At 35.4% G+C, this 26667-nt stretch overlaps 1 protein-coding gene across 6 annotated transcripts in view; it reads left to right on the plus strand.

Annotated features, from left to right (window-relative positions):
- The window catches only part of LOC108971334 (moesin/ezrin/radixin homolog 1), a 34891-nt gene extending 8647 nt beyond the window's left edge, over positions 1-26244 (plus strand). For 5 of the 6 annotated variants that reach the window (XM_018937313.1, XM_018937315.1, XM_018937316.1 and 2 more), the window contains 6 exons: positions 15961-16056; positions 22265-22444; positions 24086-24852; positions 24920-25307; positions 25377-25589; positions 25665-26244. In XM_018937313.1, the coding sequence (XP_018792858.1) occupies positions 16042-16056; positions 22265-22444; positions 24086-24852; positions 24920-25307; positions 25377-25589; positions 25665-25829 (1728 nt within the window). In that variant the 5' untranslated portion in view covers positions 15961-16041 and the 3' untranslated portion in view covers positions 25830-26244. Of the gene's footprint in view, positions 1-15960; positions 16057-22264; positions 22445-23470; positions 23600-23958; positions 23986-24085; positions 24853-24919; positions 25308-25376; positions 25590-25664 lie in introns of all 6 variants that reach the window. The other variant, XM_018937318.1, reaches the window with a different exon arrangement.
- Positions 26245-26667: the final 423 nt, after the last annotated feature.

The following is a 26667-nucleotide window of genomic DNA, read 5'->3' on the forward strand; positions in this document are numbered from 1 at the left end:
TATTTTGTGTGTTCTAATTATGCTGACAGTGACATTTGCGCTACGGGTTTCTTTATTTTTACTATTGTGTTATTTTTAAAGCGCTTAGTTAACCTTTGCCACGTGATCTCAGACGTGCTGACTCTCAAGAGTTTCTCTTGCCATCATAATATTAAAGTATGTATGTTCGGAATGCATATATATCGGTTCTTCCACATAACTTTAACCAGCCGTTTTCCTTTTCCTGTTGTTCAACTTCCACGAAATATCCGTTTTCGGTTTAAAGTAAGCTGTAGAGCTAAAAATAAGCATGAGTTCAGGCGCGAAAGTCATAAATTTAAACGACTTATGACATTGGTAGGTACATATGTACATATATGTATGTATGTAGGAACATTTTTTATTGCAATTATTTTGAAAACCACAACAACGTTTTTGCTGGTTTCAAGCACTTAATTTGAAGTTTTTGCTAAAAAATTAGCTAACTTAATTATTTTCCATTTATTGGAACCTATTTTTAGTAAAACCGTAATAAATTACACTATATCTTTTACAGCAGGCAACTATTTGTTGTTCTATTTCGAAAATATGGCGATCAACATGTTTTACTTTTGCGCACTAATTGTTTTTTTATAATTACTAAATTTCCTCAAAACATCTGCTGCTATAATTAGTACAGCACATGAGCTTAGAGAAACAGGAGTTTAATTAGCAACAGAAAAGTGCAAAAAGTCGGGGGACCTCATTATAATTGAAAATATTTAAATTATTATAAGCTTGCCATAGTGTTCGAAAGTGGTAATATTTTGACTGTAAACTAATTATGTATTGCAATGAAAATGCTTCATCGAGGATTTCCTCGCACAACGATAATGGCAGCAATGATAATAATAGTGCTGTGGATTATTAAAAAAGTATGCCGCATTTTAATTGAAAAGCCGCTGCTTTGCGCTACGCTACGCGCTGAAATAGGCGCAATTGTTCGAAAACCAGCTTTGTCATTGAAGCTTGTGCGAGCAATTCAACTGTCATAAGCGTGAGTGTGTGCGTGTATGTATGTATAGGCACTCTGGCATTTTATTAAACACACTTTGCCGATCGTTAGACGTTTCGTATTCACTTTTTGAAATAATTAAATGGTATATGCATGCCACCAACAGCAGCAGCATCACCTTGCTTGAATACGACATGGCATTTCTAATTGCTATTGTCAAGTTGATTTGATGCCTCGATCGGTTGTGTTCGCACAACAGACGCACTCATACATTCATACACATACAGAATTTACATAAAATGATAAAAAAAAAACAACATAGAATATGAATTTATACATTATAGTATGTATGTATATGTGTGCATACACTCTGCGTCCCTTAAATAGAGCAACTGAGCCATTTTTAGTTTTCAAGTCTTATCGTGTTATAATAAATGACTCATAATCGGGAGTTTTTTCCGAAACACAATACTGAAAGTAAAACTTTAAAGCCTCAATAGATTTGTATATAAACAAACGAAAGAATATAAAAAATTTACCCTCATTTAAAAAAAAATCTTGAAAATATCGGCACCCTTAATTATTTATAGATGATAAATTATTCGATATTAAGTTTAAGCTAGTGCATTCAATTCACAATAAGACGAAATAACGTGTTTAAAAACGTAAGGTAATGTACATTGGATATTGTTTATTGAAATTCGAACTCAGATGAGCCATAATGAATGATGGCATACACAGCACCTCTTGTTCTGCATGTGACAATCCTTACGATTTTTTCATTCTGTCCGATGATGATTTTGCCTGTGATATCCAAATTTTGAACGATTTTAGATGAAACCTTTAAAAATACCCAGTATTATGTAATTGATATTTTTAGTGCACGAAAATTGTCAAAACACATACATACCTACCAACAAATATTAAAAATTAAAATGTTAAGCAATAAAATAATTTTAACGTTCTATTCAAGTGACGCGGAGTATTTCAGGTCATAAACAGCAATAAAAATGTGTATACCTGTGCATGTACATGCATAAGTACATAAATACTTTGATGAGGCCAATTTTTTTAACACCGTCTAAAGTTCAAGGCATGAAATAAAGTTCGACTGTTGCACTTGGAGAACATATAATATTGTGCTCTCATGGAGCAATTTGTGGAAGGTGGTTTATTGTGAAGCACCCAATTCCAGCCCATTTTTGGCCGAAATTTTTGTGTTTATTATACATATACTTGTAGGTTGTGGAAACTCAGATTCGAAGACTAATTCAATTCGCTTGTAGACCCTTTGATGACCCCTGAGTACGCGCAGAGCAAATAAATAAATATTTCAATTACTCTTTGTTCACATATTTTATCTACATTGTTGTATTATACATTGAATCGATAACGAATTGCATTTGTCGGTGAATATAACTGTCGTCACTAAACCTTGAGCAACCGAGCGCAGCTGTCACCTTCTAATAACGTCAAAGTCGCCAGCTCAGCTTTTGGTGTTTAAACGAAATTCTTGCGGTTTTAGTCATCGCCACTTCAGGTTTCCATGTTTTGTAACCAAGTGGCAAAACTACTTACACATAAAAGCAAGCGCTCCAAATGTGAAGTCATCGCTACTTTTTAATATAATAGCGACACGACGCAGCACAATTTCAGATTATTAAATGGAATGTTAATATTTTTCAAATTCCTTCCAAATTTTCTACGAAATTATGTCATAACATAAAGTTGATAACGCAAAGCGACTGCAGCAATCAGCTGAAATTTATTCCCCCGCGTATTTGCTGAGAAGTTTGCACATCTTTTTGTACCTATGTATGCATGTGCATGTGTGTGGGATATGTGCATAAGTGTTTGTTGACTGTTGACTTATACCCACTGCTCTTCGTCGCTGTACCTTCGAAGTATACTCGTGTTAACAAAAACTTGTTACGTGCAAAATCATTGATTCGCGGTATCACATGCTTTTAACACTGTTGTTGCTTCCGTCTCGACTTGCTGCCACTAATGAAATGAGGAGCGATATGCCATTTATTGTATCATTTGCAAATAGTTTTGCCATTATTCAGGTCGCTGAAAAAACAAACAAAATTTGAATTAATTGAGAAAACATAAAAAATATTGTTTTGAAGATATAACGAACTTTATGAATGAATGAAATTAATAAATTCCTGATTTCCGTATGACGTCATTCAGTATTTTCTACAGTAAAATTTAGTGTACAATTTCAATTGTTATAGCTTTTTTTAAATTAATTTTTTCGGTTTTGTTGGTTTTATTATGAAGTCATACACACACACTTATGCATATACTAATGTTTAAAAACAATATTTTTCATATCCGATTGAATATTATCGCCGCTGTTAACTTGTCTAATTTCTTTTGGCTTTACTTTAATCCCAATATTTTGTCACGAAGTCGAATTTTGTGATTTGCAATTTTAACCAACACGCGATGTTATTACGAATTTGGCAACATAACACACAGTTCATTAACTTTGCAATCGCATTATAGGAAATTTTGATTGGACTTAAAAATACTCATACATGGGTGTGTGTGACTCACTTACTACTGTACAACAATAAGAAGAAATGTTACCATAACCTAGAAAGTTTCACGCAAAACCCTTGTCGAAAGAGAGGTTAAAAAACTGTGGAACTCTGGTGCCAAATTTTTGGTCTCATGTTTAAGCCGTTTCAGTTTATGACATTTTTTGACATATAGTACGTGTGTTGCGAACCAGTTTAGTCGATTTCAATTAGGTGAGCATGAAAATGACGATGACAACAAATGCTTACAAAAGAGACCAAAGAAGAAGTTATAATGGAAATTCGGCAAGATGGAGTTTAACATAGTCATATGATTGAAATCAATCATTGCTTCTAACTGGAAATGTGAGTGTGTTTGCTCCGTACAAACAGGTTGTATTTCGTTTATCGATGAGTTGCTTTCAGACATTTTCATATGTATACATACACACATACACACCTGCTCAAAGTAATAGTTACACAATACTTTTTCAAGTAAAGCTCATGAATGAAAAGTTTTATTTAAATTTTTAAGAAAAACAAACAAACAAATGTAGATCCAAAAACATTTCATAACTAAAATTAACTTGCTCTAAAAAATAGGTACACTTTTAATAAGACAATTATTTTGGAAAAACAAATTATGATAAAACAGTTTTGTTGTATATTTAACATTACTCAGTTAATAACCAGTATATCCACCATTATTTTGAATTACTTTATTTATTCGTTGGGCATACTACTGATTAAAGTCCAAGTTTTTTGTATGCACTCCCATAACTGGTCTTTGGTAGAGAAAGATTGACTCGCCAAATTTTTTTTTTTAGTTCTCCTCATAGGTTTTCTATTGGATTTAGATCCGGGGAAAGACTTGGCCACTTCAAAACGTTAAAATTACTATCTTCAAAATATTTTTAACCAGTTTGGAGGTATGTTTTGGGTCATTATCTTGCTTATATACCCAACGTAAAGGTAAATTTTCTTCAGCATAGGGTATTATGACATTTTCAAGTATTTCCTCGTACTCCGTCGCTGTCATTTTGTTATTTGTCTGGTATATAGCACCTACTCCATACCAAGGAAAACATCCCCACACCATGACGTTTCCACCCCCATGCTTCACAGTTTTTTTTTTGTGAATCAAGCATGAAACTCCTTTCCTTTTGGACGACGCACATTTCTCACACAATAGTTTCCAAACAAATTTACTTTCGTTTCATCGCTCCATAAAATGTTTCTCCACTTTTTTGTTTCCTCAGGTCCTGACCAATCTAAATGACTTCTTGCAAAATTTAACCTCATATCTAAATTTTTTGATCGCATTAATGGAGCTTTCCTGGCTATACATCCTGGTAGCTTGGCCTTTTGCAAGCGCCTGCGAACGGTTTGGGCACTTACTATATTTCCAATTTCTGCTGCTGTCACCTTCGACGACTTGAATGGGTCCTTTTTACAAATAGTTACAATGTGGCGATCAAGAACTGTACTTGTTTTTTGTGGCCTTCCACTAGTCTCCCTACTACATTTTCGCTCTAAAGCATTTTTAACACAATTATGAGACCTTTCCATTAATTTCCCAATTTCCCGAAGCGATTTTCCTTGTCTTTTGAGGTTTGAAACCTCATCTGATTAAAAAATAATTTAATTTATCTGCAGCATTTTGAGCTTTAATGAAAGAAAACTTACGAATTCAGATAAAAAAAAAACTTGAAAAACTGGATAAAATTAGTTTTGTTTTCACAAAAAGCTAAGTTCACTTATGTGTAACTATTATATTTAGCAATTTTTTCTGAGAATTCATGCAAAACTGACACCATTAATTCGGGGGATCACATGCTTCATTCTCTTAGAAAGGGCGATGCCATATTATCTTAATTAAACTTACAGCATAACTTGTCGCATACAGCCCATAAAAAGTCTTTTAAACTGTTGAGAGTACGAAGTTTTATCGTGTAACTATTATTTTGAGCAGATGTGTACATATGTACATGCGTCAATCCCAGCATTGGAAAAGGTTAATTTCAGAAAATCTTTCATTCAGTTGAGCTTGTTTATTTTATGAAATATAATCTTCGATGAAATCGTTTTTTAAATTATTATTATTATGGTCTGTTGGCTCCTTAAAATAAATTGTGTACAAATACTGTTCTAAATGGTTATTTTATATACCTAGATAAACCTCAATATTCATAAAATTGTCTACATTAGAGAGCACTTATTCCTCCCCACAGTTCATAAAAAAATGCGTTACTCGATAAAATCTTTGTTGAATAAAATTCCTCTTGCTCATTTTTTTCGAATTGACAAATTTTGAATTGAACTAATCTATATCATCTCAATCATATCTTGCAAATTCAAAAAGTAACGTTACGATATATCTTGTTTTTGGCTTAGCGTCCTTTCCCTTTAATAAAAAATCCTCAAATTGTTACATAACCACATTTAATATGATGAGGAATTGCCTCAAGGATATGTAAAAGATCAGAAACCGAGGGGTTCCATGCAAAAAAAAAAAAAAAAGCCGCTGCTTATTAACTTTTTTAAAGGGTTTTTAAACCTTACCGCAAAATGAGAGCGCAGATATGTATACATAAATATGTTTGTAACACAGTCCAATGTCAGTCATTCATGCGGAAAGACATGAAAAAGCAATTGTTTTTGCCTGCTGATTTTTTCTGCTGACATTTTGCTAAATTATGTGGTACATACTCGCATGTTCAGGTGTGTATCTGTGTTCAGTTTTATGCAAACAAGTTGTTTTCTCTTGCGCTTTAAAATCCAAACACTTTTGCTGTTTGTATGTTTTTTATTTACCGCTGAAATTCGTTTGTTGATTTTTTTTAGCAATTTAATTTTTACCTCATTTGCCCACGTACTGAATACGGCAACGCTGTAATTGCTGTTGATTTCACGCGATTTGTATAGTGATTTCATAATTTCAATATTTGTTTTAATACATACATATGTACATACATTTTATATGTATTCATACGATGGCACAAATTGGGACTCAAAAAATCACTAAATCACTGATTTTTGGAAAAAATTTGGAAATTTGGCCGTTATCGCGCCCTCCATTGACCATGATTTTTCAGAAGATTTTTTACGTTGTAAAAGGTTGATCTAGTTCATACATATTCCTAAATTTATTAAAAAAGTTAATTTCGTATAACTGTAAAAATACTGTTAACCCAGCAGAGATCATTCAACTTATTTCAATGTCTAAATTTCTCCTTCGCTACCTCTTTTGGTTCTGATATTCGCTTTGGGCCGCCGATATGCCTGGCTTATTTTCACTTTTATTTTCATTTTAAACAATAAATTTCTTTTGTATTCCCCCCCGTAAATGAATTGCGTGCAGCCCACTAGTAACGCTAGAATTACAATCAAATATACATATGTATCTGCCACATTCACTTTTTACCAGGCCGCTGCCAACATTTTGTTATGCTCAAGAGAACGCATGCATATCTGTCCGCCCGTCCGTCTGTGCGTGGTCATGACTTTATCAGCAGCTACAATATCGCTCTGTTGGCACGATCGTCAGCGACGTTGGCACGCATAAAAGTGTGCGTAAAAAGACATATAGAAATTAATATTTTCAAAGTAGAAGAGTGCGATAGCAAATTAATGAACGCTGATGAGGCGCTTACTTTGTTGAGACAACTCAGAAAATTGCCTTTTGACGATATCACAATTGTTTATCTTAGCATTAAGTAATTATAAATGTATGTATGAAGTAAGTGTGTGTCTTGTTTTGACGCACTTTTCTTCTTTGCTTTCTGTGGCTATTTACTTTTATGTTTGACTTTTGTTTCTTCGGCTCGCGTCTCATTTCTCTTGCGTTGACTCTAAGGTAGTGGCTTTTCATATCTCTTATTCGTCGTCTCCACCCAAAATTGTTTTTTTTACTACCTTAAAAATTATGCAATGATTTCGCACCGAAAGTGTGCCGAAAGGTGAATCACGCGAGTCTCATCGCTTTTGAGAACGAAGATATTTTTAAACAATAACTTAATGTGTTTTTTATTTTTAAATTTATTTTAAGGTATAAATAAATTTATTCATTCAATTAACCTTTCTTGCTTGCTCTTACCGAAAAACTCGCTTTGTGTCTCTCCCGCCAATTGTCACTCGGCAGCGTGCCCATTTGATATCGGTTCAAATTAGGTGAGAGCTCCTCAAATTTACAGCAAAAAGAATTCAATGCCAACGCTTTTCCTTCGCGCCCAGTATTGAGTGTCTCCCAAATTCAATTCTATACGAGGCAACAGGTGATCGCCACGCCTGCTTTTTCATATACTGCATATGAATAGGTATGTATGTATGTCTGCCAGCCTTTTGAAATGAAAATTTAGTATTGCTCAGAGTGCTAAATGTTTTTATATGTAAATAATAAATAATATTCAATTGTTTTAACAAAACCATTAAACACTCATTAAACTCGTTTGATATTTACGTATAGACCAATTTATATTTATTTAGATTGACAAAGAGTAATTTTTAACTATTCTCGTCATAGATTAGATATCGTTATAACTTCCCCAAATTTTCTTTCTATTCGCATTTTTAATTATTATATTTTTTGAGACCAGTTTTTTGCTTCACCCATTAAAATATACATAGGTAATCCATCTCCTGAGTGACATATTCGATAAGTATTTCACAGAGTTACCTCTGCAACGCCCATCAGGGACTAACATGAACTTTTCATAGGTTCGCCTTTGTAACTGCCACAAACCGTTGGCTTAAAGTACACTATATGAATCAACAAATATTTATATATATGTACATATATATAAAAAGATGTTTCAGCGTAAGTTTCAGCGTAAAGTTATCAAAAAACCGGGGACATTTAAAAAAATCAGAGAAGTTTTTCTTATATTCTCTTCGAAATAATATATTTGAACGTGTTCTTTTACATATCAGCAGACTTTTGCAAAAGCTTTTATGATAAGATTATTATTGTATTTTTAGTTGAGTTGATAGGATTGCCATACAAATGTCTGATAAACAGAAAGTTTGCTGGTATTCTACAAATTATGATAATATTTTTTTGGTATTAGATTGTTCTTAGTGCAAAATCGTATAATTATAGGTAGTTGTTTGGCAATTGATTTGATCATTAGTAAACGGTATTTAAAGTAAATTATGCCAAAGTATTTTGGAATTATGAAATATTGACTCGCGTTAAGCACAGGGGATTTAACGGTCTGGATTCACTTTGTTTTTTTATCAGCAATGACGAGTTTCCACATCTTGTTCTTGTTATTGTGAGTTCAGTTGGTAGAATTTCCTAATTAGCCGTTATGATCATTACGTGATCATATTTACTTTTTGAACTTTGAATATATTTAGGAGAAACGACCAAAATACGGGCAATCAATAGAATGAAGTCCGAATGTAAAACGTCGGAAAATCTTCCATCGTTCAGAGGACATATAATTTGCATATGTTAATTTGTGAGATATACCATAATCGCAACAATTGCTCAAAATTAAACTTAAACGCTAAATTAATGCAGGTCTTTCTCTCGATTTCTTATCTGGAATTATTCGCTTCATAATGACACTTGGTCACTGGCGAAACGAAAATGTTTAATATGTAATAATAATAAGCCGCTTGTATCCTGGGGAATGGTTGATCAAGCGACTTCTTATTGTTTAATCTGCTGTGGATATTATTTCCAAAGCAACCACATTCTCTGTTCCAGTAAACTTTTATGTGATCGCCTTAATGTCATCCTACAAAGGGAATCTAATAATTCTAATAATTTATTGCAAAAAAATTGAAAGTCTTATGCTCGGTTTCACTGTTCCATACTTAAGTTGTGCCCAAATAAAATCTTAGCTAAGCATTGTTGTAGACTGAGTAGTCGTTTGCGTTTCTCAGTCAATGCTGAATTTCTATAAAATTTTATTATGATATATCGCAACGTATGTTTTACAAATGTCATCCATAAAAATGTGTTTAAAATATTTAAATTATAACAGACAATACATCAATTTGCGATGAAAGTTATATCGTAAATGGATTAAAACCACAAAATAACTCCGAACTTCACCGCTAGCGAGTTGGAGCACCTGTTGGAATTTATGGAAATCCCAATCCGATTCCATATTTTTTGCAAAAAAAATTATTTCTTATTTCTTATTATTCTTCCCTTGATAAATAACTGAACATTCAAAACAATTCAAAACAAAAATCAACTGTTACTTAAGCATTGCTTAAGTCTTCCATTTTCAGTAAGCATAACTTAAGTATGAACTGAAAACACTATTTTCCAGTCTTATCTTAAGCACAACTTGAGTATGGACTGTGAAACCGGGCATTAGAAATATTGAAAATGTATTTATTTGTTCTACACGTACAGGCAATTTATTGGAAAACAACAAAATGCTTTCTCATTGTGTTCTTTTCTCCTAGTCATACATGGAAATCTCTACTGTCGACAGCAATTACTTTATTTTACCAGTTTCTCACGTTTTAAGCTCGATTTGTTAAAACAATTAGTGGGATAATGTCAAAAACATGTCGAATCGGGGAAGTGTGAAAATCGTAAATGTTTACAGTTGAGAATTAAGTCACGGCTTGTGCACACACTGCGGATCGACTATTGGCAGTATTTTTATGGAATTAATCTATAACCCGACGGTAGTCGAACAAAATCACAAATAAAATGTTTTATAAAAGTATAGATGTACATATGTATGTCCGTCGGTATATTATTTGTGACCTCGCTTTCTCGCTCTATCAACCGTTTTATGGTTGCCAATTATTCAAAATTACTACCTAATTAGTTGTGATTAAGATTTTTGATAACTATTCGCTTCTAAATTTTTTTTCGTTCCAATTGAATGATTGCTTTTCAACACTTTCCTTGTCGTTGTAATTAGCCAATATTGAAAAGCAACTTGTATATCTCTATATAATATCGTTCAAAGTTTTACATGCAATTAATTTTTTCTGTGGTCTGAAGCTTTTTTTTATGAAATGTTGTTATGAAAACAAACCGTTATTCGTTATAGTTGCAAACAATTATTCCTATTCTCTTTTGTTATTATCTGCTGTTGTTGTATTTACTTCGCTACTGAAATTAGTAGCCACATTATTCTGAAAAAAAAAAAAAAAACAAAACGGGGGAACAAATGAGCGCCACAATTCACTGATGACCGTGACGGCATCCATTCATTCATACTTTTGTAAGTAGTTCGAGCAAGTGTCTGAAGCACCAACTCGCACAGTTCTCGCACTTCCAATGACGCTCTTACGCTTTTATGATACATTTGGCTTCTCGTGACATTCAAATCCATCCATCGCGCATTGTTCGTTACAATTTCAAAATTTTTCATTTTTAAATCGTCCGTCCCAGCCATTATATCTTACTTAATTTTTTATGAAGCAATATTTTTCTAATTTTTCGCTATGTTAATTGGGGGGGCTCGCTCGGCAACATAGATCTGCTATGTTCTTGCGTGCTCTGTCTGTGTGTTTGTTTAGAGGAAATGGGGATCATGCTGTCTGCACTACTATCGTGCTGAGCAGCGTATTAGGCAATAACAATTAATAATATGCTTGACTCATTTGCTTTCTATTTCTACTTTTGTGGTTTTTTATCCGACAGCTTGACTGTTTTCCTTTGTCTGCTTGAATTATTATTTAATCTTGAATAGTTGCTTTTAATGACTTGTTTTCCTTTCACTTTCATAGAACTCTTCCCCGTTTTCGGTGTGAATGATCTTTGAATATAAAAAGAAGACTTGCAACTTGCTCAGTTATGAATGAGTCCAGTTTCAAATATTAAGACTAACACCAATAACGGAACTATTTTAACACGTTGAGGACAGCGCTGCTTTTAGTAGGCAGTTTCACCTTTGTGTGTGACCCACCAATGGGTCGCGCCGTCCTCAATGTGTTAAATAATTAATTTGTAGTGCGGTCGCCTAGGGAACGTATGTGTATGCCATTTATTTAAATATTGGAAACACTCACGTAAAGTGCAATGAAACTGTGATTGTCGACCCTAAGCGTGAATGTTTCATTACCATATTTGCGTTTATTTTCCATCTTTCTCGCAAATTCAAATTTAACGCCCAACTTTTATTGAAAACAATCTGTGTGTGTGTGTGTGTGTGTGTGTTCTCCCACAGACACATGCCAACATTTGAGCGTGAATATTTCGCGATTCATTTTGTTTTTTGCTTTCATTTTCAATTTCTTTTTCTTTTATTTCCGCAGTCGTCGCTCCAAGCGATCGTTTTATCGCTAGCTGGTTAACATTTTTGATGATTTTTATCGCTCTCTTTGGCACTCGGTAGTAGTTATGATGTCATCGCGAGCTCAGCATTGAAAATATATGATTTTGCATGAACACAATCAATTCAGTTAGTTGAATGGTTTTTTGTGTTTCTGTAAAGTGTACTTTTCCTGTTTATTTCACATTTTTAATTTTGAGGTATTCTCTTGGACTCGTCTTTTCTCGTTTCGATGTTTTGGTTTCTTTGCACTTGCATCGTGGCGACAGTGACTGTTTTTCTCCATATTTTGACATTTATCGATGTTACAGTGTCCAGTCATAATGAGATCATCACAATAGCGATAGTTAGTTTCGGTAGCGAAGTTTTCGCCATTAGAAAATAAATTTTCTTTCAATTTAATAGAGTTCTTATTACATTTACTGTATATGAAAATTGGGGTAGAGCTCTCTTAGCTTTTTGAACTTGACACACTTACGTGCCGCAGACTTTTTTGTTTAATTGTTTTCGTTTTTAACTCTTCCTTCCACCTGCTAACAACCTAGCCAATCTTCTTAACATTCATTGTGCTTCACAGATGCATTGTTATGTAAAGCTTAATTTAAACGCGCAATTGATTGCCTTGAAAGCAAGTTTTATGCTGTCTGTTTTAAGTGCACACAAAGGCATAGATATATACTATATGTCTATAGTTAAGTTTGTTTGTACATTAAAACTTTTAAAACAATACATTATGCAATGACATTTGAAGTATTTCGTATACTTTAAGTACCTTTATGAGTAATCTTAAAGACAGCTTCTACGCCAATCGGCAAAGCAGCTTTTACTTTTTGTTTGTCTGAAACCGCCGTCATCTCCAACGTATGTAAATATGTATGTAGCGCAATATCTTATGTTCATTTAATTATTCGGTGTTTATTTTACGAACTTTTTTGGCTCGCCACTTTATTAGCGATGGAGGCGAATGCGTCATATCCGTTTCTATTTCAGATAAGTCAAAGCGCATATGCACATACATACATACATATGTATGTATATTTACATTATGCTAGGCAGCACATTAATACGATTTTTTTTAATTTTCGACTTTATTTCTTATTTGCTCCCACAAATCCAGGGAACATTTTTCTGCCAATGTGTTTTATCTTCATTTCTTTATTTTCTATTATTAAAACGGAAGCGCGTCTTTTGATATTTCGGTTAAAAGTGGTCTTATGTTCGAATTAATTTGTTGTTGAAGCTTCGCACCACATATTTTGCGCAAGCAAAAAGGCATTTTATAAAATGTAGTTTATTACTCATACCATTTTTCATTAAAGGAAACAGCTTCCTTTTCAATAAGGCAAGCAATTCGAGTTTTGTAGCGTTAAACTGTCGTTATAGCCATTTTCTCGCAAATACGCCCCGGGCGGTGCTTCTTTCATTTGTATACAAATGTATTGGATTATACTGTCATTTAACATCCGACCAATAATTAATTTTCTACAAAAAGCTTTAAATATGCCTTACAAAAATATATAATAGGCAATAATGTCAAAATCGCACACAACAACAGTCTTATTATAAAGCTCATTATTGTCACAGCTCGAAATAAAACTTGCGACAACGTGCAATAATGGCAAGTTTATCTGAAATGCCCTCAAAAAATGTGTACAAATGAAATCAAGTTCAAGGTGAAATTCGCTGCTTTGAAAATGTATGTTTCGACTCGTGCGAAGCGCTTAATGAAAATTATGAACGCTTGCTAGTGTGTGAGTTGTATATGCAAAGGCGAAACAGATGCACCGTGATGCAAAGCGGCAAAAAATTTTTGGGTAAAATTGAAAGAGTCAAAATCATTTCGCCATATTTTTCATCTGCACACATACATACATACCTATGTATGTGCACAAATACGAGTATGCCTTAAAATCGCTTATTGCTACTTACATACTTTTCATACATGTATGTGTGTATATACATTTGTTTATTTAAATTTGAACGGCATGGAGGAGTTATTTACCTTCGAGCACTGCATCCACTTACCTGTTGGCCAAGCTGAAAGTCTGTATGTATTATATAAATTCACACTCACCTGCATACATGTATACATAAGTATACACATATTTTTAATGAGATGTCTACTTTTTAATGGTTTGTTTGAAAGCTTTGCACCTTTTGCATATAATTTTCATGAAATTATTGCATTTTACAAGCAATTCACACCTATACTAACCACATACCTATATATGTACGTACATACATACGTAACGTAAGTTTGTACGCCGTCATGGTGGTTCGTCGTTGTTGAAAAACGTTTACAATAAAACAACAACTTAAACTTTTCTGTAGCTACGTTGGCAATTGCAATGATGCTATTTACCGATTTCACTGACGCAAATCTGCAAGAGTAAATAGTAGACAAACGACCAATAACAACAATAATAATAATAAATGGTCAACAACCATGTGGGGGAAAATTCGGTTTAACAACTTTGTGGTTTGACGATTATGTCAATGCAACGTCACCGCCGTACATGTACTTCCGACAACGCACATAATCGGTTTTTATTTATGCCATCATCATCATTCAAGCATGTAAAAGTGGCCAAGTAACAGCCAAATATATAAACTGGCTCGTAACCATTCAAGCGAGTTTAAATATTCAAGCAGCAAACACGTGCATTTCCATTTCCTCGACGTTGGTTACGTTAGCCCCTGCCCATATGATTATGAATAGTGGCTGCAGCATTATTGCCATTATCGTCATTGTCGTGTCGAGCATTACATTGCGGTCAACATCTTTAATTGTCAGCAATTTCTTAATAACACATAGTTACTTGGTTTAGGTGAAATCCACCAAACCAAACTGGCAAGGCTGGTCCAGCAGCTGTAATGGCGGCGCTGCGGCACTGTAAATGGCGCTAAACACAAATAAAAGCGAAACTTGTTTTGTTTAATACTTTTTGAGATTTCACTTGTCGCAGCCACGTTCGTCTACCTTACTCAGATGCTGCGATTTTCCACACTCGAGTTGTGTAGTAGAGGTCAAATGGATATTTACGATTTTTGAAGAACTTTCGAAAAATCAAAATTCTTAAAATGTTTGTAATTGTTAATTTTAGTCAAAATAAACATTTGTAGAGATTTTACCATTGTTCTTCGTACGAGGGATTCTTCATAAACTAGTTGATTTTCAAATTTCTCAAGCCCCTATCAAGAAAGTATCAGAATTTATAAATATCAGGTGTTGAGTGTTTGCCAAAAATTTAACACATTGATTTAAATTGTAAAATTCGACAAACACTACTGAGGTACTCAGGTCGACTGACATAAACAGTTGCTGTGAACATAATTAAGGACAGTTGTACCAACCTAGAAATAACATTTACGCGTCCACCATATAAGCGGGAGATGAGAGGGGGAAAATGAAGATTTCCCGATACTTTTTTAACATAATCATAATCGGGGAATATTTATCAAATTTAGTGCTTTGTATCAAGCAATTCCAATAGTACGAAATAGTCACTAAAACCTGAAAAAAATTATTATGAACGTAAAATTTAAGAAATGCAATAAATCGCCGAATTAAAGTGTCTAAAGCTTTATGTGATTTGAAAAATTTTAAAACATTTTAAAAATTATAAAATTTTGTAGTGGAATATCTAATTAAATCGGTATACTTTGCTAATATTTCATTTATTTAATCTCAACATTTAAATAACTATAAAAAGACGAGCTTTAAACAAGTCCTAAATTGTTCAATGATTTTTGTTCTATTACACATTTGACGTGAGCTTTACAGCTTTATTAAAACAATATTTATCAATGAATCACGCTCCTAGATGAAATCACATTTTATTTGTATTTCACTTAGATATATACATATATTCATTAGAAAAAGTCGTTTGAATAAAGTAAATAATAAGTAAGCGTTTCATTGCCACAACAAGTCAAACGCGGCGGGATCTTATGAACTCAGTGACTCATTGGAGAAAACGTGGAGAGAAATAACTGCATAAAAATACGAGTGTGTCAAAATTAATTACATTTCAATTATAATTTTTATAAGATAAACATACATATTTATATGATGTATAGAAGATTTTTCCTCACAACGTTCACTCGAAAGACAGGTTTCTCATTACAATACCCATTTATTTGCTATTTTTAAATAAATGTACGTATGTTTATTTAATTCCCTATTCCTTTTATTTAATTGCAGATTATTTCCGCACTGACAGTTGCCGCCTATACAAAGCTGAATTGATTTGTGCTGACCAGAGCGGAGGAGCCACATACCAAAATGTCGCGCAAATCGGTATGTATAAAGTGTATGTATATGTAGTTGCTTGAGTAAAAAGCCAACGCAAAAGAATATGCCCATTAATAAAACGAAGAATCACTAAATTTTCTTTAGGCTCAGGGCTGGTGTCGAGTCAATATGGAACGATATATATATAGGCTTAATATTATCAATGTGACTACTTTTCATGCGCAAATTTAGGGCCAAGGTAAAATTTATTGTACAAAAACTATCGCGTAACTAAGTTCGAGAATAGCCAGCAAATACATACATCTAAACTGCACTACCATATACATACATCTGTATGTATTTGTAGTCTTAATAAATTACGATTTCAAGTGCCCGCAGTGATTACAATTTTCGGTGTTATAATTAAAGGCGCTTAGAATTATGAAGAAACAACACTTCATATCAATAGCTAGTGAGGCAGATAAGTCGAAATCGAAAATAACGCAATACAACATTCTTCAAACTAAATTACAATTAATCAATGTGAATTATTCAAATGGTAAACTTAGAAATTTTAAAGAGAAGCTTGTTTTAAAAATATTTCACCACAACAGTGCTTTACTCAAGTATAGTTTTAAACACGAAAAGAATCTATTTTATTCATTTCCGTAACAAATTTAAAAACCCACAACAAAATAAAATAAAACAAAGCAGAAAATAAAAAATAATATTTCTGATTTAACTTTCTCATACGAATTACAAATATACAGTACAATGAGCGATTTATGCAGCAACGACTGACAGTCGCTTACCAAATTATTAAGTGTGACGTGTAGCCCCACACTCTAGACCTCAGCGCCAGTTGTACTCGTACAACACCGGCAGCACTCATGCGGTGGGTGGACGTGGGTGATTTGATGTGGGACATGAGTGTGCGGCTTAAATTAGAAATAAGTCGACTTTTAATGACACATTGCTTCTGTTGGGGAATTTTCGGTTTAAACAAAGCTTTTATGTACCGTAACAAACTGGGTTTGAAATTGTGGTGACTGTGTTATTGAATATAAATATGTAAATAATGCAAAGGAAGATCGAAGTTGACTATTGCCAGAATATTAATATAAATCACCTAAATTGTCAATTATCGAAAAAATTATAATCTCGATTTCTAAGCATTCTAAGCCTTGAAGGGGTCGGGAATAGCCTTGAGAGCCGAAATGCCTGCTGCTTGGATTCTCTGTCGTCTCAAAATGCTTGCCTTTCATGCAAGGAAAATAAAAGATTGTAGGGTGGCTGCGGAAGCGTTGGGTTAGGTAGCTATTCACATGAAAGACGGTGTAAGCCGGGGCGTTGTCGTGGTGCAACTTCCAATCGGCTGCGATGTCTTGTCGGACCCGTTTGACCCTTCGTTTGAGTCTCTTTCACGCAGAATTTGGCGCTGATGGTTTGTCCAGGAGGAAAAAATCCTTGGTGGACGATGCCTTTGATGTCAAACAAGACAATGAACATCGTTTTCACTTTGAAATTTGCTCATTATTTCCTGTTGCCACCAAAACACACCTCTTCTTGATAAACCAACATCTGGGTGAGCCTGCTTGATCATTTCAAACGTCTCTGTCGCACATTTACCGTGTTTCACACAGGATTTAATCGCGTACCTCTGCTTTAACGAACGCTGCATTTTCGGCTGGCATCACTCACAGAAACACGTCGCACGAAAAAGTTCGTCCTGATACTCCAGTGCTTGGACAACTGAGCAGCCGCTCGTTCGTTACGCGCACGCTCCGAAGTACAGTCGCGTCGGCAGAAAATCAGTCCCATTTTTTTTTCGGACAAACCCTGTAGTTTACTGTTCATAATATTCATATTTCATATTTCTAAATATAGGCACGTACATAGGTGCAAAGTTTTTTTTATATTTGGGGTACTCACAACCCGACGTAAAGCATCGTAAAATCGTAAAATTATAAATTTTTACACTTGTTTAAAGAAATTCTTGTTGGATTTCATACAAAAATGAGTTTACACATTTACAATTCTCAATGCTAGTTTTCGAATCGTTATAACTTATAATTTTATGAGGCTTGTGAAACCCCTAATTATATAATATGAATTCGAGATGTATCATGCCTCAACGTTTAAAGTTTTATATATTATCCAATAATAATATTTAAGCGAACGGACAGGTGCCACAAACTTCAGCTTTTCCCATTTCGCATAAAATGTCAATTTGTGTGAGGAACATTAGTGAGAAATATCAGAGCAACATTAGGGCGATCAACTTTACAAAACTGCCATTTCATAGGCCTACTTAGCGAACGTATTTTTTTTATTCTAAAGTCTATTTTAACGAAGAATGAACAAAATGTAATGAATTTGGAATTGTATGTGATCAAATAGTTGACATACTGTATACTAAAGCGGACGGAATGCTGCAGCAAACTTCAGCTTTTCATTTCGCATAAAGTGGCATTCAGTGGGTGGGACATTAGAGAGATATAACAGTTTATTTTGGTTTCCGTTTTCTGTTTGTTTTGATTTTCGGCATGAGTCAGCCTCTGTCAGTGGCCTACATATTCAGCGTTTCTAGCTTTCGGTTTTTGTATTTTTTGTCCGTAAATTGTTTTTAACAAAAATGAATGGGCTTGGTCTCCCGCCAACAAGCGTTACTCGGAGCACCTCATTGATCGGCATCAATACAGGTGTATGAGCAGCAATTTATGTTCATAGCCAACAACACGAGACATTTTCTGATGCGCAAAATCACTCGATAAAATAAATAAATAGCCACTGACTTAGCAAATGTTGCGTAGATTACTTCGCGATGTCGACTCTGAATGACCTAGTGAGCTAAAAAGATAGTACGAGCACACATTGCCGCTTATGTTATTACCTGTATGTGCGCTCGTACATCAATTTGCTCTACGGTAAATAAATATAACGCGTACACGTTGTTTATTTGCTTAACGGCACTTTGCCATCAATAAGTGGCTACCGAGTCGCTTTGCTCCATTTGCGTATTTCTGCATTACTTAATTCCTTCAGGCATTCACGCGCAACAACAAAACAAATTGAATTTCATTTCCATTTACATAGGTAAATGTTGATGATGTTCCATGCACTCAGGAGGGTTGGAATTTATAAGGTTGCTCCCCATTACTACCGTTACGATCCCAGCTTTATGCCGACCTTATTTACTTAACTCCCATTTTATGCGGCTGTGTGGCGTTCTCTTTGTTTCTAGCAAGTGCTAGATATGTTAGCTTCTTCAGTTACACGCAAACTGACGGACTCTTGTGCTGACGCACAGGGCGTAGCACTGCTTTCACGCTTAAAATGTATTTCCGTTTCGGCGCTACTAACCCTCCAGATTGTTGTTGTTGTTGTCACTTGTGTTTGTACCAAGAAGGTGTGGTGTGTTCAACGTGCCAATATGCCATTCGGCTCAAACATCGACAAGCGAGGGACAGATACTAGTGTCTAGTGATGGCCTAAATATCCCACCCTCCAAGAGTCGATGGCTTAAAGGCCAACTAGAAACTACTGGGGGTTGTTGGCGTTCTGAATTGATTTATAATGATGGAATTTGTTGGAAAGCATTTCAGTCTTGACAGAACCGCCTAAAAGAACGGTTTCTTCGCAATCGGCAAAAAAAAAATAAAAAAAAGTCTTCTGAAACAAAGCGCAACCAGGCGCTTAGAACAACGTTATAAGGAGTGCAATTAATAAAATAGAAAAAAGTTTGAAACGCGGTAGCAATTTATAAATTAAACAAATTAAAGCTTGGCCCAATGGTCGTGTCCGATAGCCGTGTTCGGCTGCCGCGCTACGTTGGCAGCTGGAAACAAAAAACGGTTAGTGAGAATTTAATATAAATATTATATCAAAACTAGCGGAACAATAATCGTCCGAAATACTGGAATTGATATGATTTTGTGTGAGAAAACTGCGAAACTTCAATAATTTTATTAATGTAGTGATAAAACACTACTGGCATTTAATTCAACTGATTTCTTGGAAGAACTCTAGCATATTATGAGATTATTACTTATTATTCTGGAAAAGTAAATAAAATGAAGTGATAGTATCAAGCAGTGATTCGAAACTTCTGCAGTCCATTGTTACGTTTATGAGAACCGTTAAACTCGGAATTTGCTTGAAAGAAGATAATGCAAATAATAATGTATAAATACACAGAATCAGGCAGAAGTCTTCCTCTTTTAATGCCACTTAAAATGGCGCTGCTTTTGATACTTTATATTACAATTGATTTGTGTTGCTATTATGTTCAGTCTACCGCCAATAATAATAATAATGACAATGTGTCGTTTACACCAAAAGTTTCTGTTGCCTCCAAACTGCTGGTGCTGAGAAGGAGCCTATCTGCTTTTTTTGATTAAATTAAAGCAGAGAAGAAGAGATTAAATTTTTGAAAATATTTTCCGTTAACTTTTTGAGACTTTTTTTTTGTATTTCTGCACATTTCGCTTTAAATTTTTATTTCAGAATTTTAAAAGCTTTTTCTAAAATAGTAAAAATATAGATTCCGAATTTTTCTTGTTCTTAAGTTTATATCACTTATTTCCTATTGGGTGGGCATCCGGAATTATTATATATTACCCGTTTATATATTTTCAATGTGTATATAATGTACATACATATGTACATTTCTATATGCTTGACTTTGTGCCGCACACGTTTTCTGTGCGTTTGGACTATGAATGCATTAACCCAGAAACATTAATTGGATTGAACATTCGCACGTTCGTTGCACGTCTAGCTGAAAAAGAGACGTGCGGAGACAAAAAAAATAATGCTGAAATGTTTGCGCTAATATTTCTGTCTTTATCTTTGACTAAACTGTGAACACATTTATTACAGAAGAGGAGATGTGGTAATTTAAAACAACCGTTTTCATCTAGTCAAGGATTGCGAACCCAGCCGAGATTGAGCATGCTTATGAAGATCCAATAAGATTCGTGTTAATATAGTGGGGAAATTAAAAAAATAGTATTTGAGTAACTTCTGTAAAAATGAAAGATTTTTGCAGTTTTGCTTTTCACTCTCAAGGTCTTCTATGCGTCATTTGCTTAGAACGACAACGTCCGTCCACTTAGACGCACTCGTGCGTTTTCTCCATCGCTATTTTAACCTGTTTGCCGTTTAGTTATGCAAGCTTTTTGCTATGCCCGCTATGCCCAACAAAGCTCCGCAAAGCAGTCATATAAGCACCGTAAAACCCCAACGAACTCGTCACATGCTACTAAGCCGGCCGTCGTTGCGATGTCGTTGCGGTAGCAGTGCGTGCATTCGATTTGCTATTTGAACTAGCTACATACCAGCAAATATGTTTATATACTAGATATACTATGTGTATGTCTGCTTATACCACATAAACTTAAGTGCATGCAAAATAAGCAAATCCAAGCCGTGAGCAAGCGGATACTATTGCTGACCGCTGTGCAATTACTAATGAACACTAAGCAGCACTGCCTCGTCCGTCCACCTCGCCCGCACTACCTGGCAGTTGTTCGCGTGCGCTTTTCACTTAATTTTGTATGCGTGTGGATGTGTTTGCACGCGCTCCATTTTTTTCCTATTTTTTGTGTACGAATGTGCAAATGCGTGCGGCTGTAGACAACAGCTGTTGTTTGAATGTGACATCACGTGTATGTAAGCGTGAACCTCATCCGTCGCCCGCGACTTTTCGTTACTTACGGGTAGTAATATGCCCAAATGGCACTCCTTTCACACTCACCCAACTCTCCAATGCAAAGTTGAAATGTTTTCATATTTATCTTCATCGCTACCGTCGAATTGCTTGTCGCTCCTCATTGACTCCGACTTGACGAACTCTTCGCAAGTGTCCCATACATGCACGAAGCCAATACATATATAATATTTCAACAACGAAAATCAATAGTCTCCGACAAACGAAAAAAAATGCAACAAATAAATTCAACAATAACCGTAATCGATCGATAGCCGAGTACTACATACATATTAACTATATTGTTGCATAATCGCAGTAACAATAGCAATTTGTCGCCAACCAACCGCCCTACACGCCCACCCCTGTGAGAATGCTATTCAAGCGTTTTAGAGTGTTTGCGAATTCCTTTCCGCCTAACTGCCAGTCATTGCCGGACATTGCTGGTTTTTATATTTTTTTTTTACAGTTCTTATGTAATTAAAGTGATTAGATTAAATATGTCATTTTGAGTTTTATGTTTTTAATATTTTCTAACGAAATTTTTGTACTTTGAATTTGTAGCTAAATGTACGCGTCACCACCATGGACGCCGAGCTGGAGTTTGCCATACAACACACGACCACCGGCAAGCAGCTCTTCGATCAGGTCGTCAAAACGATCGGCCTGCGCGAGGTCTGGTTCTTTGGCCTGCAGTACACCGATTCAAAGGGTGATTCCACATGGATCAAACTTTACAAAAAGGTAAGGTATTGGAAGGAAATGACTGCGGACATTTCATCTTCTTTTAGGCTTCAGTTTATTTTTCCTTTTTTCTTAATGCTGAACTACTTTACGTCGTTTTAGAATTTAATGTTACATTCCCTATCGGTGTGTAAAATAATAGAGGGAAAAAGAAAATGTGGTGATGATGAACTCACTCTTCAGAAAGTTTTCTGTTGAATATTACTTGTTTCCTCGAGTATAAAGTTTTCCAAAAGAATAAAAACTTCACAATAATTGATCTTAAAAGACAGATCGCAGTAAAGTTAAAAATTAACAACTACAGTTATTTTTGTTGTTGTGGAGAATTCTTGTCCGGGTGTAAATCTGAATCTGTTCAATCTAATGACTTCAAAAAGGTCCCGTTGTGGTTATGATCAAGCGAGCATGAAAGTTCTAAGGGTTCTTCTACAATAATAACAAATATGTATGTGTCAAAACATACAATTTCGTCGATATTTCATAACATTGCTTTTATTTAGTTATGACTGAACATTTAAGATTCATATGCACTGATACAGATGTTTTTATCTTGAGTTTATTTATTGAATCCCTCTTATATGAGAAAAGGTTCAAAAACGAAGGCATACATTTTTTCCCAAACTATTACTTTCATTCCATTCAAACTCGTAGAACACTAATTATGCAATTGCTAGGTAAAAAAATAAACTTGTTAAGTAAAATTCACCAATACACTCGCAGAGGAGGCAGAGGATGTATGGCCTCCGCCGTGCTATCAAAGAAAACGAACTTGTCACAAATACATGTCTGTCTTTTGCAAAACTACTATTTATAAAAATAACGAAAATTCGCGGTGATGACTTCGCTTATGAATCGGCTCTGTAAATACATACATACATAAAGTTGGCTAAATACTCGATGACACGAGCTACAGTTATTAAACACACATTTGTCGTTTTATCATTTATTACTAAATGTTTATATGAAAATTGTCGAATTTCTCAGAATAATTAACATTTCTATATACACACAATGGCTGCCGCACAGCCAGAGTCGCCAGCCATAAAAACCATAAAGTACTTGAAACGCGTCAAGAAATATGTGGATAAGAAAACAGCCGATGGCCATCAGAACAGCAATGATGTTAGCGACGAAGACGACGATGCCGATGATATGGTGAGCCTGTCGTATTGAACCACCGCGTTACTTCAACTTTAGAGCAATCCCATACCAATACAAATGTATAGCTTTTTTGGGATGTAGAAATCGAGCTAAACGAAAGTAATTTAATACATGACCCCAACGTGCTGTTTCCTTTGTGAAATGAGTTTTATTATTTTTAAATTCTTATCTTAGTCTCCAGTGTAGTGTAGTGCCTTAGTTTCGATGTATCCAATTTTTATTGTTTTTGTTTTGTGGTTCCTTTCACGCTCTATTTTATCAAATCGGAGGTGTACATTTATAATACGAATTATTTATTGATTTCCCACCTTTTTCTTACTAATGCATCCATATACCGCATCGTTTGTCAATAGACTGGATCAATGCCATTCTCCACTTGGGTAAATGTTTTACGAATTTGTTTAACTCTACTCATTTCGTTTTGTTTTGTTGATTGAATATGCTCTAACTGATATTTGCTTTGTTACCTTCTCTGCACAGGTTTTGAACCAAGACGTAAAGAAGGAGAATCCTCTGCAGTTCAGATTCCGCGCCAAATTCTACCCGGAAGACGTCGCCGAGGAGCTCATTCAGGACATTACGCTGCGCTTGTTCTATTTGCAAGTGAAGAATGCCATACTATCCGACGAAATCTACTGTCCCCCAGAAACGTCCGTGTTGCTCGCTTCGTATGCCGTTCAAGCGCGCCACGGCGACTACAACAAGAGCATGCACACAGCCGGCTTTTTGGCTAACGACCGCCTGTTGCCGCAACGTGTCATCGACCAACACAAAATGTCCAAGGACGAATGGGAGCAGTCAATTATGAACTGGTGGAAGGAGCATCGCGGCATGTTGCGCGAGGATGCCATGATGGAGTACTTGAAGATCGCACAGGATCTTGAGATGTATGGCGTGAACTACTTTGAAATCCGCAATAAAAAGGGTACCGACCTGTGGTTGGGCGTGGACGCGCTCGGTCTGAACATCTATGAGCAGGACGACAAGCTGACGCCGAAAATCGGGTTTCCTTGGTCGGAAATCCGTAACATTTCATTTTCGGATAAGAAGTTTATTATCAAGCCAATCGATAAAAAAGCGCCCGATTTTGTCTTCTTTGCGCCGCGTGTACGCATCAACAAACGAATCCTGGCCTTGTGCATGGGCAACCACGAGTTGTACATGAGACGTCGCAAGCCCGACACAATTGATGTGCAGCAGATGAAGGCGCAAGCACGCGAGGAAAAGAATGCCAAGCAGCAAGAACGGTAAGTTTATATAAAGTCTAAAGAATGATTATTGTTCAGCTACTGATTGGGTGCTATATGATTTCAGTGAGAAACTGCAGTTAGCACTAGCGGCTCGCGAACGTGCTGAGAAGAAGCAGCAAGAGTATGAGGATCGCTTGAAGCAGATGCAAGAGGAAATGGAGCGCTCTCAGAAAGACCTGCTGGAAGCGCAGGAGATGATTCGCCGTCTCGAGGAACAATTGCGTCAACTGCAGGCAGCCAAGGACGAGTTGGAGCTGCGCCAGAAAGAACTGCAAGCTATGTTGCAACGTCTTGAGGAGGCAAAGAATATGGAAGCAGCTGAGAAAGCCAAGCTGGAGGAGGAGATCATGACCAAACAAATGGAAGTACAACGCATTCAGGACGAGGTGAACGCCAAGGACGAAGAGACTAAACGTCTGCAAGACGAAGTGGAGGAAGCTAGACGCAAGCAGGTAAGAAAACTAGAAACAAATTTACTTATTGCTTTCGTACACAAAACTAACTATATTTTGCGTTTGCAGGCGGAAGCTGCTGCAGCGCTTTTGGCCGCGTCAACCACACCTCAACATCATCATGTAGCCGAAGATGAAAATGAGAATGAAGAGGAACTGACGAATGGTGACGGTGGTGGTGATGTGTCACGCGATCTGGATACGGATGAACATATCAAGGATCCCATCGAGGACAGACGCACACTGGCCGAGCGCAACGAGCGCCTGCATGATCAATTGAAGGTGAGTTTACGGCTTAAATGTGACTGCGAGATGTTAGAATGTTACTAAGAATAAATTTTAATTGAACATTTTAAGGCTCTGAAACAAGACTTGGCACAATCACGCGACGAAACGAAAGAAACGCAAAACGACAAGATCCATCGGGAGAACGTGCGTCAAGGTCGCGACAAGTACAAGACATTGCGCGAAATTCGTAAGGGCAACACAAAGCGTCGCGTGGATCAATTTGAAAATATGTAAATTGGAGAGTGGCAGCTTGGTGCGCACTGGCCGAGGATGACTGGTATTACTATGACGCCAGTCCTTTGTATAGAACAACAAGATCAACAGCAGCGGCTATTTCAACAATAAAACAACAACATTTACCAGCAAACAATCAACCAACTAACAAAAAACACACCTCCGCTCGATCGGCGAACTTCAAGTCGATCGTTATTTAAATGCAAGAATTACTATTTACGAATTAAGAATTGAAATTTGATACACTTTTGATAAGATAAAGTCTTCGATGTCGCAAAGTAGATAAAACCCTAAAGAAAAACATAAAAGAAAAATCATAAACGCTTACAAATCAAATTCGTAGAAACAATCAAATGCATTTTCTTTTCTTTTTGAATATAAAGTAAATCTAATGACAAATGACAAACGTAAGAAAGAGAAGATTGCTGTTCCTCTCCTAAAAGTCAACGATTTCGTTGTAAAATCGTTTATATTTTTGTTTTTGCCTTTTATTAATTTTTTAATCTAATTTGAGAAATATTCCTTTGCTTTTGGCATTTATTTAAAATCGTTTAAGTATTTATACTAAAACTGAAAGTTTGCGAGTATTTTTTTGAAATCACACTGAAAATATTTTTCCCGAGCGATACTAAAATGTCAATTGTTCTTTCTCCCTTTTAGTTTTAGTTACAGTCGCCAAAATGAAAAACGTAAAACCAGGCATTTTCTTGAATCGTTCCGTCTTAATTATTTTATTATTGAGTACCAACTTTATATATACACACAGATTTATAGTATATAAAATGTATTTTTTTTTTTGTTTTTTTGAGAAAACTTTTAAATGATAAAATAAAAAATA

Source organism: Bactrocera latifrons, unplaced genomic scaffold (genome assembly GCF_001853355.1).
Source record: "Bactrocera latifrons isolate USDA-ARS-PBARC rearing strain unplaced genomic scaffold, ASM185335v1 scaffold_34, whole genome shotgun sequence".
Taxonomy (NCBI): Eukaryota; Metazoa; Arthropoda; class Insecta; order Diptera; family Tephritidae; genus Bactrocera; species Bactrocera latifrons.